General features: G+C 41.6%; 2 protein-coding genes across 3 annotated transcripts; both read right to left on the reverse strand.

Moving 5' to 3' along the window:
* Positions 1-555: 555 nt before the first annotated feature.
* pdia2 (protein disulfide isomerase family A, member 2) lies at positions 556-10,330 on the reverse strand. The gene is made up of 11 exons (XM_085409486.1): positions 9,973-10,330; positions 9,014-9,220; positions 6,158-6,291; positions 5,936-6,073; positions 5,235-5,351; positions 4,965-5,090; positions 4,568-4,762; positions 4,301-4,421; positions 1,492-1,670; positions 1,229-1,402; positions 556-1,150 (listed from the first exon to the last, which is right to left on the reverse strand). The coding sequence occupies exons 1-11, from the start codon at positions 10,247-10,249 to the stop codon at positions 1,094-1,096; spliced, it is 1,725 nt and encodes a 574-aa protein (XP_085265612.1). The 5' UTR covers positions 10,250-10,330; the 3' UTR covers positions 556-1,093.
* A 1,595-nt stretch (positions 10,331-11,925) lies between these two features.
* Positions 11,926-13,236, reverse strand: percc1 (proline and glutamate rich with coiled coil 1). Of its 2 annotated transcripts, none has more exons than XM_085409489.1 (2): positions 13,158-13,236; positions 11,926-13,063 (listed from the first exon to the last, which is right to left on the reverse strand). In XM_085409489.1, exon 2 carries the CDS (start codon positions 13,047-13,049, stop codon positions 12,198-12,200), a length of 852 nt encoding a protein of 283 aa, XP_085265615.1. In that variant the 5' UTR covers positions 13,050-13,063; positions 13,158-13,236; the 3' UTR covers positions 11,926-12,197. The 2 variants fall into 2 exon arrangements, with proteins under 2 accessions (XP_085265615.1, XP_085265614.1); XM_085409488.1 differs by having other exon boundaries at positions 13,153-13,213.
* Between the last annotated feature and the right edge of the window lie 2,046 nt (positions 13,237-15,282).

The following is a 15,282-nucleotide window of genomic DNA, read 5'->3' on the forward strand; positions in this document are numbered from 1 at the left end:
ATAAATAAATTCAAGCTCGTTGCTGTAACCTGTTTGTATTTTGATCTTTTGAGTCTGTAAAATTTAGTTATCTTCATCTATGGCCCTGGTCATGCTTCTGTGTCTCACTGTGCCCTGTCCCTATGGTCGGTCACCCTGTTGTCTCAGGTCAGTCATGTCTCTGTGCTTATTTAGTCTTTACCTGCATCTAGTTTGTCTCGGGTCCGGGTCTCTGTCTCTGTGTTTGTTTATTTCTGGTCTTATTTTGATCGTCTCTTATGTGTGCATTGTGTTTTTGCTTCTTCTGTCTTGTTAGCCTGATTTAGTTCACCTGTGCTCCCTGGTGCACTCCATCTCCCTCATTACTTCCTGTGTCTGTTTAAGCCCTTGTTTGTCTTTCCCTCAAGCTGTGTGTCCTGTGAGTTCCTGTGTAGTTTCCTAGCTTGTATTCCCACATGTCTGCTTAGTCTTTCTATTCAGTCTCATGTAAGTTCAGCAATAACTGAGTTCAGTTCTATGCCTGAGTCCTCCATATTGTATAACAAATACCTCTCACACAGTGATAAAGGGTAGCAGACATTAATTTATATTTGAGGTGATGCTGATTAGACTGGTTTCTACTTTTTACACTAGATTTATCATATTAAGGGGGTTAGAAATAAGCCACATAGCTCACAACACATACAGTTATGTCTTGTTGAATTCAAGATAAAGAGCAGTGAATATCAGAGCAGCAGCACAAGTCAGCTGATCACAGTTTGTACACAAAGAAACTCACAGAACAAATCATTATGTGACTCGTTTCCAAGAAATCTCTAAGAAATTCTTTTCACTGCACTGCTACGTCCAACCTTGATCCTGGTCCATCGTGTCCTCGTAATCCTGCTGAAGCTCAATTTTATGACACATTTGGAGAGTCTCTATAAATATTACCGTCTGTGTTGAACGTGTCAAATTCAGCCGTGTGAAGCACTCAACAGACATATAAAGAAGCAAGCATCAAGACAAAAAGTTTAAAGCTTTTTCACAACAAAGCCAACACTTTAAACCTGTATCACTTTTATTAAGAAAATTCAAAGTTGCTAGGTTGATCCTGATTGGCCAAAAAGTGACATTACAGCTCATCTTTGGATGTTTTGTTGGTCTTTTCCTCTGCGGACTCATTGGGCTCCTGAAAAAGAGGAAAACGTGTGAACTGTGGATTATTTTTAAAAGAAAAACAGCATAAATCTGCAGCGTTAACACAAACCTTGCTATCGCCAGCAGCCTTGTCGGCTTCCTTCTTCTCATCCACCTCATCCTCATCATCATCATCATCATCGTCGTCGTCATCCTCATCCTTTTCCTCTTTAGGTAAAACTCCTCCACCATCCAAGAATTTAGAAAATGTCTCCAGGTCCCTTTCTCCAGTGTATTCGATCACCTGAGAGAAAAGGAAAGAATGCAGTGTGTAGAGGTGTGTGTGTGTGTGTGCGCATGTGCGTGTGTGTGTGTGCGCGCGTGTGTGTTTACCTCTTTGTCACCAGCTGGGAAGTATTTGAGTGTTGGGAAACTCTTAATGTCAAGAGATTCCACTTCATTGGCTGTGGCGTCTATTTTGGCTATGATGATGTCATCATGGTCGGCATATTTCTCACCAAGCTGATCCCAGATGGGAGCCAACTCCTTGCAGTGTCCACACCATGGAGCATCTACACTCAGACACACAGAGATACACATACAAGGAACGTCATTCTAATGTTGGTGAAGATGAATTAATGAAAGGTGGATTATTTCAGCTGTATGTTACAGTAAACACAGAGGAATAACCATTTTAGAGATCTGCTTCGTTGCTTAAAGGAAATGTGGAAGGATAGGAGGTTCTTACCTTAAGTTCAGCTAAATAAACTTTAACTCCCTTAATGCCAACTCCCTGTTTGGTGCATAGTAATCTACACACATTATATGGACCAAAGAACTTAGCCAACACGATGTTCCACCAACAGGAGCTGCTCGACATGTAAACTCATGCCATGAAGCTCCTGGTGCACAGTTTCTGTGCTGATGTTAATGACAGAGGTTTGGAGCTCTGCAGTTACTGAGTCAGCAGAGAGTTGGCGTCTTTTATGAACTATACGTGGTCTACCAACACTTACAGCTGATCGTGGAATTTATAGATGTCACAGAAAATGTTACAAACTGACTTGTTGCTATGATGGCATCCTGTTACAGAACCGATTCTTTCATAAATGTTTGTAAAGGCAGACTGCATGGCTAAGTGCTTGACTTTATACACCTGTGGCAATGAAACTGAAAGCACCTGAATTAAAAGGCGTTTCCTAATCCTTTTGTCCACATAGTGTATGTTCTTTATTTTAGAAATCCAGCTGAGCTGTTGGCCTGTCTTACTGCTCTTGCCCCATATGACTTTAGAGTAGTGACATGGCCACGTTAACAATTACTTGTGTTAAGTGAGAACAATAATCTTCTTACAGAGTATGTGCCCTTTCTCCACCTTAATGGGTGGGCCAATCTGAATGAAACTTGCATTACTAACATCTAGATGGTGTTTTTTTGTAGATCCATTATAAACCCCAGCTCTGTTAATTTTCATGATATCATGTTCATTTTATCATACCTCTATAAATGTGATGTTATCTTCTCTGTTTGCGTTTCTTACTTTTGTTCATCTATTCACCACCAAATACAGAATGAAGAATTTGAAAAACTGCCGCAAGCCTGGCATGAACTTTAGGATTGGTTGTTGCTAACTAATATTACCTTTTTGCAGTTGTGTGACTCCATCCATATACTAAAGTTGGAATGTACTTCTGATTGTGTCCAGACTCAAGATACGTGCAGTGCAGACGCTGAACGAATTTATTAATCGGTGGATACAAAAGGTCAGCATCACCAGATCAGCATCTGACTGAAGGTGAAATATCGTCACAGTCTCACCCTCTGCTTCTGTGTGCGTATGGCGCCAAATATTGGCCAAAAAAGTGTTTTTGAAGAACAACACTATGGCAAAGCACAGGTGACCATCGACCTTCTGGCTTTAAAATGCTATTTTATTAGACATTTTGTGGCTGTAGTCTTGACTGGTTGCATTGATGTTTGGCCAGCAAATTCTAATCAGCTGTTCAGTGTGTGCAAGACAACGTTTAAGCAAATTTTGGCAGAATTAAAAGATTAAAAGACAGCCACAGCATAATTATGCCTCGAACATATAAAAAGAACAGGTGTGAATTTATACTACTTTTTCTCCAGGCTAAGCCTTTTTCCCAAATCCAGATCTTTCTCCACATGCCCTGCTTTGATTACAGGAGTGGAATCAGTTGCTTGGTGGCTTGAGTTTCCAGCTGCCAATCATCTGCAATCATCTTTGCCTCAAATACCGGTCCTTAGCTCCAGCATGCTGCCCAATCACATAATCAGCCGTTCAGTTCCTCGAGCCACTCACTAAACCTCTTGCTAATTCCTTGCTGATCCACTCCTGGAGTGGACCTCCTCTGGTCTCCAGCTTGCACAGATTACTTGTGTCTGAGTGTCCCTCTCTGCTCTCACTGGCTCGGATTAGCCTTCGCTCTGTGTGCACGCTGCCAGCTCCAATCCTTTTACCAGCTCATTCTGCTTCTCTGTCTCAAACACTTCATGATGTTCTTTGGTAAACTGTAAATAAATATTGCTTGACCATGCTTCTGCTTCCTGTCGCTTCACTTTGAGTTCTCTCCAGCTTTAACACAAGACTTGAATGATAATGTCATCATATATTGATACTGCATCTAATATCAGTACCTCCTTCACTCAATAGCTTAATCTACTTCTGTTAGTGCTTGTTTTGTGTCCTCTTCTGTAGTTTCTGTAACATTAAAATCGTTCAGTATGCTATAGACTCTACAGCCTTTGCTCCATGCTCTCTTGAGAGGATGTTTTGTTCAGAAGTAGTAAATTCAAGGAGTTTTCCCTCCTTGAATCCACTGTTGGTGGATATGCAAATATTTTTCTTGTCAAAGGTTTAAAGACTGCATTGGAAATGTCTATCCTCGGTGTTTGTGCAGGGTTCCAGCTGCCAAATTTCCTATTAGACCAGGACTCGCTTTTAAGTTATTGAGATGTCGGAAATCCTGCTCACAGGTAGGCTCATTAAAGTAAGATGAGACACCGGAGCAACTCCGGTGCCTCATTTAGCGAAGCAGCTTAAATCAAGGACTAATGAATTTGAAGTCAGAGAAAAGTGATGATCAAAGTGATGTTGGCAAACTTCACTGCAAATTTGATTGAGTTGAATAATAAATGAATGCTCTGATTTCACAAGATCCCTGTCCAGGATTTGACTTACAAAACTCCACAAACACATTTTTGGTTGGGTCCAGAGCGACGGAGTCAAAGTTCTTTCCCACCAGGATTTTAACTGGTCCTTTGTCCCAGTCCTCTGGGATATCCTCTGACCGATAGTAAGGCTGCAGAAGAAAAAAGGACCAGTTAGAAGAACTCGTACTTCTACAGTACTTTACTAGTTACATTACTTCACTCCAAGTGCTTTTAACCTAACATTCACAGTCACATACAGACTTGAGAAGGTGAGGACTGTCTGCATTTGTAGTACCTTTGCAGTACCATCCACAACCTCTTGGCACAGCTGTCGTAGTGAGTCTATGGTCAGTTCCTCTGAGTCATTGGCGTACTTCTTTCCTGTGTCCATATTAATGATGCGCATCGTGGGGGCGTCGTCCTTGGACACGGCAAAGTAGCTCAGCACGTGTGACAGGGGCTCTGACACGTCTATCAGAATGAACAGCAGCTGTATCACACACACACACACACACACACACACACACACACACACACACACTTCCAACAGTTTAGAGGACGAAGCACTGATGAAACAAAGTCTTCACCTTACATTGTAATGATCCGCATGACACACACACACACACACACACACACACACACACACACACACACACACACACACACACACACACACAGAGCAGGACAGTTACCTTTCCCTTGAACTCCTTGGCAACAGCCTTGAATTTTTCCAGGAGCCTCATCTGACTCTCCGCTGTGGAGTTCATGAACAGAAGGCAGTGCACGTTGATGCCAGAGTTGAAGACTTTGTCTGCTACCTGAAAATACACACACACACACACACACACACACACACACACACACACACACACACACACACACACACACACAGTATTATGCTATCATTTTTTAAATTTAATTGCAGTTTTCTCTTCGTGTCTGCTCACTGGTGTGTGCTTTACCTCCTGGCTGAATCGGATGATCAGCTGCAGGCTGTTTTGCTTGATGAAGGTGGTCATGTTGTTTTTGTCCAACTTCCCTTCTTCTGACAACACAAAGTCTGCTCTGCCATCATCAAACTAGCAAACACACACACACACACACACACACATTTACATTTTACATACTTGAAATATTACACCTGCAGGATTAAGGTTCATAATTCTGTGCGTTCTTTCTCCACATCTATAACACAGTAGTTGCTGTATAATCTACCCTCTCAAATCCATAAATGTCATAGTAATTAATGTGTTTTGGTCTTTAATTCAGTTTTAGTGGTTTTAATGTTTGATTTGTTACCTCATGTGTACGTTTTTTCTTTCACATACAGTATGTTTAAATGGTTTTCTATGTTTGTTTTTTCTTAATTATCTATAAATAATATCAACCTACCAGGTTGCATTTTCCCTTTTAAATAAATACAAAGATTATTACAACTATTTTGTCATATTCTCACTGATTCATCAAAATCTGTTTTATAGTGAAGTTATTCAAAGAAATGACTCATAGACTCAAAGAAGTTGATTCTGTTATATGTCACAGTCTCTTTTTCTGATGTTTTTTCTCTTCATGGTCAATAGGATAAATAATTTACAGGAACACGCAGTCACCATCTCCGGACACTAGATGGCAGCAAAGCAAAGTATCTGCAAAGTATTTGTACCTTTTTGAAGAGCACCACGGAGCTGCCTTTCACCTCATACTTCTGGAAAACCTCTGGAGTGGCTGTGACTCCAAACTCTGTGTCAGGCGTGTCCATAGCAACTTCCTTAAACACCTGAGCAGCTTCACTATCCAAACTCTGCAGGAGAGGGCGAGAGCATGGAGTTACGAGCACTCATAGATGATTGCATGATTTAATGTTAGCCTCGACAGAAGGACAGACCTCGAAGAATCCCACTACAGTGATGTTATGGGCGTCTATGAACTGAGCTGCAGAATCTGCAGACTCCAGGGCTTCAGCACCGGCGCCAGTGCGACGCTTCATCCACTGGATTATCCCCGTCGTCGTCCTCTTACCTGCAGAGAAAAGGTCGATATAAAGCGGCTGTTTCAGGTGCTTTGAAGCAAAGAGTGCCCAACATCAGCTTGTAGCTCAGCTTTGAGCAGAAATGATAACAAGAGAGTAAAAACAGGCAGTCAAAGGAACAGTCAGAAAGTAATGGGTATTTGTAATATCTGCTAAAAGTCTGGCTTAATTAATAAATGTTGGAATTGCTAGCTAGCTTTTATTTTTAGTACTAGCTAAAAGGTTATGGGTAAATATTTGAAACAGCTAGTCAAAGTCATTTTATATCGAGGGGTACATACCGCCAACCCAGCTTTGACCTTAAGTAATCGGTCAGTATAGAGGTTTAACTGCATATTGCTAAATGTGTAGTTAAATGAGGGGGCAGGGATAGCTCAGTAGGTAGAGTGGTGGCCCCATGATCGGAAGGTCGGGGGTTCAACTCCACTGAACGGCTACCCTGAGGTACCCCTGAGCCGTCCCTACACACTGCTCCCCGGGCGCTGCATTGGTGGCTGCCCACTAGTGATGGGTCGTTCGCGAACGAAATGGCTCTTAGAGCCGACTCTTTTACGTGAACGACGCGAGCCGGCTCCTTATCGCGAGCCGTCACGTGGTTTTTTTTTTTTTTTTTTCTTTCTCTCAGCCTCTCTCTCGCACTTTTTTTCCGCTTCACTCTGCACGCGAGCCTTGTGCTTTACGCTGGGCAGAGGGGGGAGGGGCGGTAGTTACACTCAGTAGCACAGGAACAGAGCCAGAGAGAGAGAAAGAGAGGCAGGGACAACAACATTAGAAAGGTATAGTAATCATCCACAACTATTTTCGGTTGCAGATGATAAAGGATTGAGAAAGTTTATTCATGCAGGTCCATATGACAGAGAATATGCATGTTCTTTTAGTTTTCATATTATAATTTATATTTAATTGTGTTGTGGTTTGCAGTGTTTTGTGTTCTTTTCACTTTAAATTTGTGAAAGGAAAAAGCTGAAAATGTAAATAGTTAAAACTTGAAATGTGAATAGTTGATTTTTGTATTAGATGATTTATTTATTACATTTTATGTGGAGTGAATAAATAAAAGTATATTTACGGTGGCCCCTAGAGACAAAGCACATACAAACTTCAAATCACGTACGAACTCTGAAGCATGTACAAACTCCAAAACACGTAAAAACACGTACAAACTCCAAAACACGTAAAAACTCCAAAACACGTAAAAACACGTACAAACTCCGAAGCACGTAAAAACTCAGAAGCATATAAAAACTCAGAAGCACATAAAAACTCAAAACACGTACAAAAGACAACAGAAGTGCTCCAGGATGCTGGGCGCAGTGTTGAGCCTTTGTTATCTTGTGGCTACACAAGCCAGCAAGTACCAATGACCGGATTTGGTGTGTGGTAATAACAGGTAAATGAACTTTTTTTTAAATTATTTGAATATATATATGAGTGCCTGTGTATAAATACACAAACAATACACACATGCTTTCAATTGTGTAATTTAAGTGATCTAGTAGCTCTGCTTTGGAAGTTCAGTTCATGCTAGAAATGTGTTTTGGAGTTTGTACGTGTTTTGTCTCTAGGGGCCACCGCATATATTTATATATAAACATATATAAATAAAACCACTTGTTTTTACGTTAGTAATTCCTTTTGTGCATAATTTTATATTATTGTTAATAATAAATTAATTAAAGCAACAAAACAACCTGAAGAGCCGGTTCGGAGCCGAAAGAGCCGGCTCTTTTTAGTGAGCCGAACCGAAAGAGCCGGTTCTCTAAAAAGAGCCGGAAATCCCATCACTACTGCCCACTGCTTCACTGGGTGAATGGGTTAAATGCAGAGGAACTATTTCCCTATGCGGACTAACACATACATGAATAGAAAGTTTGCTGTAGTAAATGAAACAAATCTGTCTTAAATTGTAAGAAATAAATGTGTAAAAGTACAGAAAAAGTTGTGGTAGCTTATCGTGCAGACTGTCCTGTAATTATAAAGCACACAAGTGTCATTAATTCCCAAAAAATACCTTTTTTTAAAAATTTTGGACCCATTTATTTCTACAGTCAATAGTGAAAAAACAAGAACGTTACTGTTGTTTGTTTGTTTATCTGTCACTTAATTACACTTGAAGTGCAAATAGCCTTGGAGAAGGTTTTTAGCAGAAAAAAAGTTAAAAGCCCCAAATTGTCATCTAAAAAACATTTCCAAACCTGTCCAGTGGCTGGATTGGACTGTTTGCTGGAAAAATGAATTTACAGTAATTATTTTAATTTTAAAAAGTGTAGCATGAGTTCAATTCAACATGTTTTAATGTGAGAAGTGATGCTGATGAAGGGCTACTTTTTAAAAATACAATTTTTGGTCACATTAGATTCTTATTGTAATAAAGTTGAGCGAAAGACCAGTAAAGACCTCTAGGCAGATTCCAACCCTTATTGCATATGGGTCAGCTGCTCTACTCAGTACCCATCCCACAGGCCTTTGTGGGAACCACAGCTTTGACACACAAAGACTCAGAAAAATTATAATAATTAAAAAATATCTAACACCAACTGGGTTACACAGTAGTTTAAACACGCACATTTGGTTCAGTGTGCAAACTAATAGATGATAACCCTCGAAGGTGCTGGGAGGTGGAAAAATGCAAACTATACACAATCAGGTGATGATGTTCACTGATGATGCATAAAGAGCTGCTTGTGTTTGTGTATAAGTGTGTGTGTTCACCGGTGTATTCGACAGGCTCTTTGCGGTCTCCATTGATGAAGAGTTTCAGAGTGGGGAAGCTTCCGACGTCAAACTCTTCGGCCAGCTCTTTCTCCTCCGTGGCGTCCACTTTGGCCAAGCGCAGCTCCGGCTCCTCCTCCTTCAGCTTCTCGGCAGCCTCGGCGTAAATTGGCTCCAGCTGTTTACAGTGACCGCACCAAGGAGCATCTACAGTACATATAAAAACACATGAACACACACAGTTCAATGAAAGTTCCAGAGAACTCCAGAGAGAGTGAGAGACAGAGGGAGACACTACAGGGGTTTGTCCACAGCAGGCCTCTGCTGCTATCAGCAGCTCCTGTCCAGATACTCATGGAAATGAGCAGCTGATAGAAAAGTGGCAGTTGGGCTCCGTCTTTCTCCCCCATGTCTCATTTCCTCGTCCTGGCCTCTCCGCTTCAGTTCATCTGTGGGAGAGTTGAACCCGCACAACACCTGGACAGGACGTGTCACGTGTGCGATAATGCCTCGGCGCTGTTAAAGGCTGGGAAAGGAAAGATTTTCTCTCTTTTGTAAATTGATCAAATTTTAAATTCCTTGCCAGCAAAATGAGATAATCTTTTCACTTCCTGCCATATTTTCTAACCTTCTTTGATCAGTTTAGATTAGATTATGTTCCCAGGATGAACAAGGAGCATTAATGCTTATTTTACATTTTAGTTTTCATGTTATTACATAAAATCTGCACAACTTACCTATGAGTTCTTCTTTATGTGGCGCCTTATGCCAACCTTCGCTGTCACTGATGTTATTTGTGCATAAAAGCAACTCAAATTTAATAACAATTGTGTTGAAGACAGAACAAAGCGATAAGGGAAAATTCATCACAAGTTATTACTGGCATCTAAAGAAGGAGAAAGAGCTCATTTATCATAATAATCAGGATTTTGTTCCAGGATATAAGACATCCCACTTACAGAATTCAACCAGTAAATACTGATTCTCGCTGAGGGCTCTTTCAAAGTTGTTGATGTGAAGGATCATGACGTTATTCTCCTCCTCTATCTCAGTTGTTTTCTCTTTCTTTGGTGCCTCTGCCTCCTCCTCCGCCTCCTCGGTTGTCTCCTCCGATGCCTCCTCAGACGTCTCCTCTTGCGTCTCTGTCTGGCTGTCAGTGCTGTCCTCGGCCTGCGTGCAGGAGGCCCACAGCAGCAGGCCCAGCAGCGCTATGAACAAAAGCTTGTGAGTCTTCATGTCTGCGTCTCTGTCTGAGCTGCTCTGGTACCTGTGCTTAGGTGTAGGTGACCGTCAATGCATGTGTCTTTTACTCTTTGTACGATTATTTATCTAAGATGAAGCGTGTGTGTCAGAATGTTACTGGCCTTCCCTGTCATCCAATCAGGCGTCACGCCTGTAGGGGAAACTTTCCAGTCTCGGCCAATCAAACGATGCCTTGTAGATTCAGAATTGGGTAAACTGGATGATCGACTGCTGTGTTTGATCACACGTACACCTACTCGTATGTTTGTGTTTGTGTTTCTTTTGTTTATAGCGTTTAAATAGACCTCCCCATACACCACGTGGTAGCATTAAAACGCTTTTAACTTTAACTCCTCTTTCTGCTCCTTATCAAACCCTCATTTACCTAAAAACTCCCACAGTGATACTAACAAGTGGATTAACAACTCTTACCATTTATCACACCCTTTATGTTTACTCAAACTACAGAGACCACTTTCCACAGTTGCCCCTGTCATGACCTCAAATTTAAATCCACAGCACCATTAATCAAGAAAGATAGCAAGTTTCTCTGTTTTCTCTTCAAGCTAGCAACGTGAAATATCACTGAAGCTGAGTGCTGTCAACATAGTGCTGTCTTTGTCATGCAGATGCTTTGCGTTTTACTGTGCGTGTCGATGTGCGCTTCAGTTAATCTAAAACCAGTACATGTAACACTCACATACGCACGGCTCACAGCGCCGAGTCTTTCTCCACAGGCAGAGGTTGTCCAGCTGTTTTCAGGATTTTAAAACTTGCTTCAAAAGTTGAGATTGAAGTTTGAGCTCTTAAAACAACCGCGAGGTTCTTTTCTTTTAACCTTTGTGTTCCTCTAAAACGTATGTTTTGAAAAGTCTTATTTATTTGCTGAATTCAGTTTTTTTTATATAGTGCCAAATGAGAACAACAGTCATCTCAAGGTTTATATTGTAAGGTAAAGTTTTTATGAGCAAGCACTTGGCAACAGTGGGAAAGAAAAACTCCCTTTTAACAGGAAGAAACCTCTGGCAGCACCAGGCTCGGGGAGCCATGACCGGTTGGGGTTGATGAGAGGGAGACGGGACAAAAGACGTGCTGTGGAAGCCACATCTGTTTCTGTTTATAACTTTAAAACTCAATGACTATCTTGGAACTTTATTGAACTACGTCCAGGTTTCTCAATGTTGCTCTGAGATTCAAAGAAGCAGGTCATTGCTTCCAGCATCCTCTCTGTCTCCATTTTTAGTTTCCTGTCGTCTCTCTAATACCGATTCGCAGATAAAGGTAAATTGCGCATTAATGTGAAGGGTTTCACTCCAGGAAGCAGCTGCAAAAGAAAAGTTTGTGTTGCTGCCCGTCTGTTTAACCTTGGACAGCTTCTATGTACAATAGAGATACCGTGAGATAAATGATGGGTGTGGTGAGTAGTGTTTTCTTTACACCTGTAACCCAATGCTGTAGCCACACACAGCAGGGATGTTACAGCATCCTGGAGTGCACCTGTGCAACCATGTGGCAGAACAAGAAGTTAAACTTCTTTTTTTAACAGCTCCATGACTGCATGACCAAAACGATGATGGATTTATTCAGAAAAACTTAATTTTTCAACCCAACACAGCCATATTTGACAAAATCCAAACTGTGAATTAGGGAGTAAATAACAGCAACAAAGAGTCAACACTCATGTTAATGAATCTATTTTATAAAATATCAACAGCAGCTCTACAAAATGTTATGCAACAGAAATAAAGCGTAACAGTTTCACATCCGATTATGTTACAGTAGTAGAGGACACAGTGGGTCCTGGTACATTTTTTTATTAAACTAAATCTCACTCTGCTCAGATGGCAGGTTCTTTGTCCCGACCCTTTCAAACTGCAGAAAACTGTATTTGTAAAAGGATCATAAGTGGAGTCTTTTCAGTCCCAGGCTGAGGGTGGCGTGATCAGTGCTGCATGTTTGTGTTCTCCGTCAGCGTGTGAGTGAGCTCCGGGTTTGGATCCCAGTTTGCCAACAGGTCGCTGAAGTCTGGCTGAGCGCTGTCGAGGGTGTGCATGTCGTGCTGCGCTGGGACGTTATAGTGCATGTGCGCGTTCTCGTCCGTGCGTGTGAGGTCCTGCGAAGGCGAGGCGCCGGTCCTGTGTGCGATGTCAAGCGTGTTACTCAGAGTGACCAGAGGGCAGCTGTGGATCGGCTCGGTCCAGAAACTGAGAGGCAGGTGCCGTTTGATCATCGGTTGGCCTCGGCCCTTGCTCGGGGCCCTGAGGTCAAACAGTTCAGCCAGGGGCCCCAGCCCACTGCTGTTGCCTTTTGCAGCCGCGGCTCTCTGCTCTTCAGGACAGGCCCTGAAGCTGTTCTCCTGCATCTCAGGACTTCCTCTCGCTATTCTCATCAGGTCGTCATAGTAACGCAGACGCCCACTGGTGGTGATGGAGATGGAGTCGCTGTAGATGTCGCACGCCTCTCGGTCACCGGAGCAGCGACCGAAATAGCGCTGCACATCGCGACTGATGACGTCGGCGAACCTCAGCAGCTGCTTGGTCACATCCAGAGCATGGTGAGCGGGGTTTAAGAAAACCTCCTCCAAACCTTCTTCCTCTTCCTCCTGAGCCTCAGATTCTTCGTCCTCCTCGTCTTCATCTGCCTGTCTCTCTTCTTCGTCTTCTCTCTCCTCTGGCTTCTCTGGCAGCGTCTTCTCGTAGGCACCGTCCTTACACGGAGAATGCTGAAAAATCATGGGGAAGTAGGCCGGAGTCGGAGCCTGGATGAGAAAGTTCCTGATGACACCTGCAGCCATGTCGGCTTCTAATCCTGGTGAGATGAATGAAGAAAGAGGGACAGTAAGAACTTGATTGGGAATAACAAAAAAAGGATAAAACGCTTATATTGAGTTTCCTTACCTTACCTAGCTGCCAGGTTTAGTGTCTGTCCAAGAATAAAGGTCTGGCCTGGGTCACTGATGGATTTGCTCGATGTGCCCTCCAGGACCGGCCCTGTATATATACCTCCGCACACGCCAGTAGGCGTGTGTGTGACTGGCGTCGGATGAGGCAGCTTCCAGGACAAATATTTGCGCGCGGGATTGGTCAAACACACATTGTTTACTTTATCACTGGGCAACCGGGGAGGGGGGCCGAAGCTAATGGACCCTCTGCTAGGGGATGATGGAGATTTGTTATCCAGACGCGGACACAAACACATCATTGCCTTTTTCCGTCCCTGTTATCAGGCTAGTTAAAGGATAAAAGAGCATGAAATCAAATCACATGCTGTTTTGACTTTTAAAGGGGAACACTTTGAACCCCCATCAGCCCACCACATGCCCCCTACGACAGCAGGCTAACACACAGGCTGGCCAGACACACTCTCCCTAACGAACGACACAGTGTAATATTCTTTAAAGCACCCAAGTAACGCGCCATCGGCCGCTGGTTGACTTGGAGGGTAAAACAGAGAAAATCAGAGTGCCCTCAAGGAATAAACTGATAAGCAGGTTAGCTGTTAGCATCTCATGGTATAAAACCACTCAACCAATTAAAGCTGACAGGGAGGAGATACTTTATCATTTATTGTCAATATACAAAAACTACAAACTCTACGGTGTTGCACCATCTTTCTATGATTTACAACTTCCCTGGTTTGTGTCGGGATTTGGCCTCCTGAGCTTATTCATTCAAAAAGATTTTAAAATAGATATTCAGATACCAGATGTCATATCACATAGTTTTAAAGTAACGTTTTAAAGACCTGCACCACCAATTGTGAAGTCCATAAAATGCCGTTCAGCCTCTCGGTTTGACATAGACCTAAAATAATGGCCACAAAGACAAAAGTAGGTTTGTTTTCAGTGCTGTTTTTCCAAAAAGCTACCAACATAAACCCATGTGCTTTTCTAACTTAAAACTTAACTCATGCATCATTAGTTCCCCAGACATGGATTAAGGCTAGTCTTGGACTAAAAGCTTTAATCAGTGGAGATTGTTACTGATTATTGACTTAGGCTTAGTCTGTGTCTATGAACCAGGCTGGTACTGCTTCAGAACAAGACTCCTTTAAAAACACAAAGAGAAAAACAAAGACAACAAAAATTAAGTTTTGCAATATGCTCTAAGTTGGTACTTACAGATAAAGTTTAAACTGAAACTTGAATTTTTGAAATCAAAAAGGAAATACACTCTTCACAGAAAACTGCACAATAATTGCAGTTGTCTCACAGATTAAGGCCAATTTGACCTGGTTTGCACTGTAACATTGTATATACGTGTCTTGCTTCTGTTTATATGTGCATGTAGAGCATTATTTAATGTGTGTGTGTGTGTTATCAGGACACCCTGACTCCCCTGGTCTGCCTGTCATCAGTATCCAGGCTTCTGTGTTGATTTTAGGGCTAAAGATCAATAGCAGCAATATGTCAGCTCTCAAGAGGCTGACAAAGAATTACACACGCTTTTAGGCACACAAGCACATAGACACGCAAAACAAACACAGTAACTTTGTATTTGTCTAACATGTTATATTCATTATAAAAAGCACACATGCAAACTAAAGATTTTAGACCACTTTCTATGACATACATACAATAGATGTTTGTACAAGATAAATGGCAATTATTGTCAGTTGTCATTCTTTAATATTTAGTTATGATAAATAAAAATGAAGTCATCATAAAATCTTTACTTGCTTATACGTATGGCCTTTGGTAACAAACTCAAAAGCTACAGGTCTTCATGTAAAAAGGAAATTTAAAGAAGTTCAGTAGTAATGTTTTTAAAAAGTTATTATTTTTCCATTTTTAATTAATAGATGTTAGAAACATGCAAACCTTTGATAAAACGGTGAATTAAGAATGACTGGGACGTGATGTCATATCCTGTCCACTGTTTCTCCTCTGTGCACCCCGTTTTACCTGTGTTATTTTAAAATTAACTAAATAAAATAAAAAAATATTATACATATCTTTGCTGTTAATTGAAGGGAGAAAATTAACAGAATGGAATAATTTAAAAAATGTGATTACATTTTAATAAAAG

This window comes from Rhamphochromis longiceps, linkage group LG6, assembly GCF_057381845.1.
Source record: "Rhamphochromis longiceps isolate RC_006_pf linkage group LG6, R_longiceps_female_GT1.1, whole genome shotgun sequence".
NCBI classification, from domain to species: Eukaryota; Metazoa; Chordata; class Actinopteri; order Cichliformes; family Cichlidae; genus Rhamphochromis; species Rhamphochromis longiceps.

Excerpts from the sequence above, each read along its gene's own strand:
- pdia2 (XM_085409486.1), bottom strand. The coding sequence starts at position 10,249 with ATGAAGACTCACAAGCTTTTGTTCATAGCGCTGCTGGGCCTGCTGCTG. Across the intron at positions 5,091-5,234 it reads TCATCCGATTCAGCCAGGAG|GTAGCAGACAAAGTCTTCAA; the intron begins GTAAAGCACACA and ends GTGTATTTTCAG. Across the intron at positions 4,763-4,964 it reads CCAAGGAGTTCAAGGGAAAG|CTGCTGTTCATTCTGATAGA; the intron begins GTAACTGTCCTG and ends TGTGTGATACAG.
- percc1 (XM_085409489.1), bottom strand. The coding sequence starts at position 13,049 with ATGGCTGCAGGTGTCATCAGGAACTTTCTCATCCAGGCTCCGACTCCG.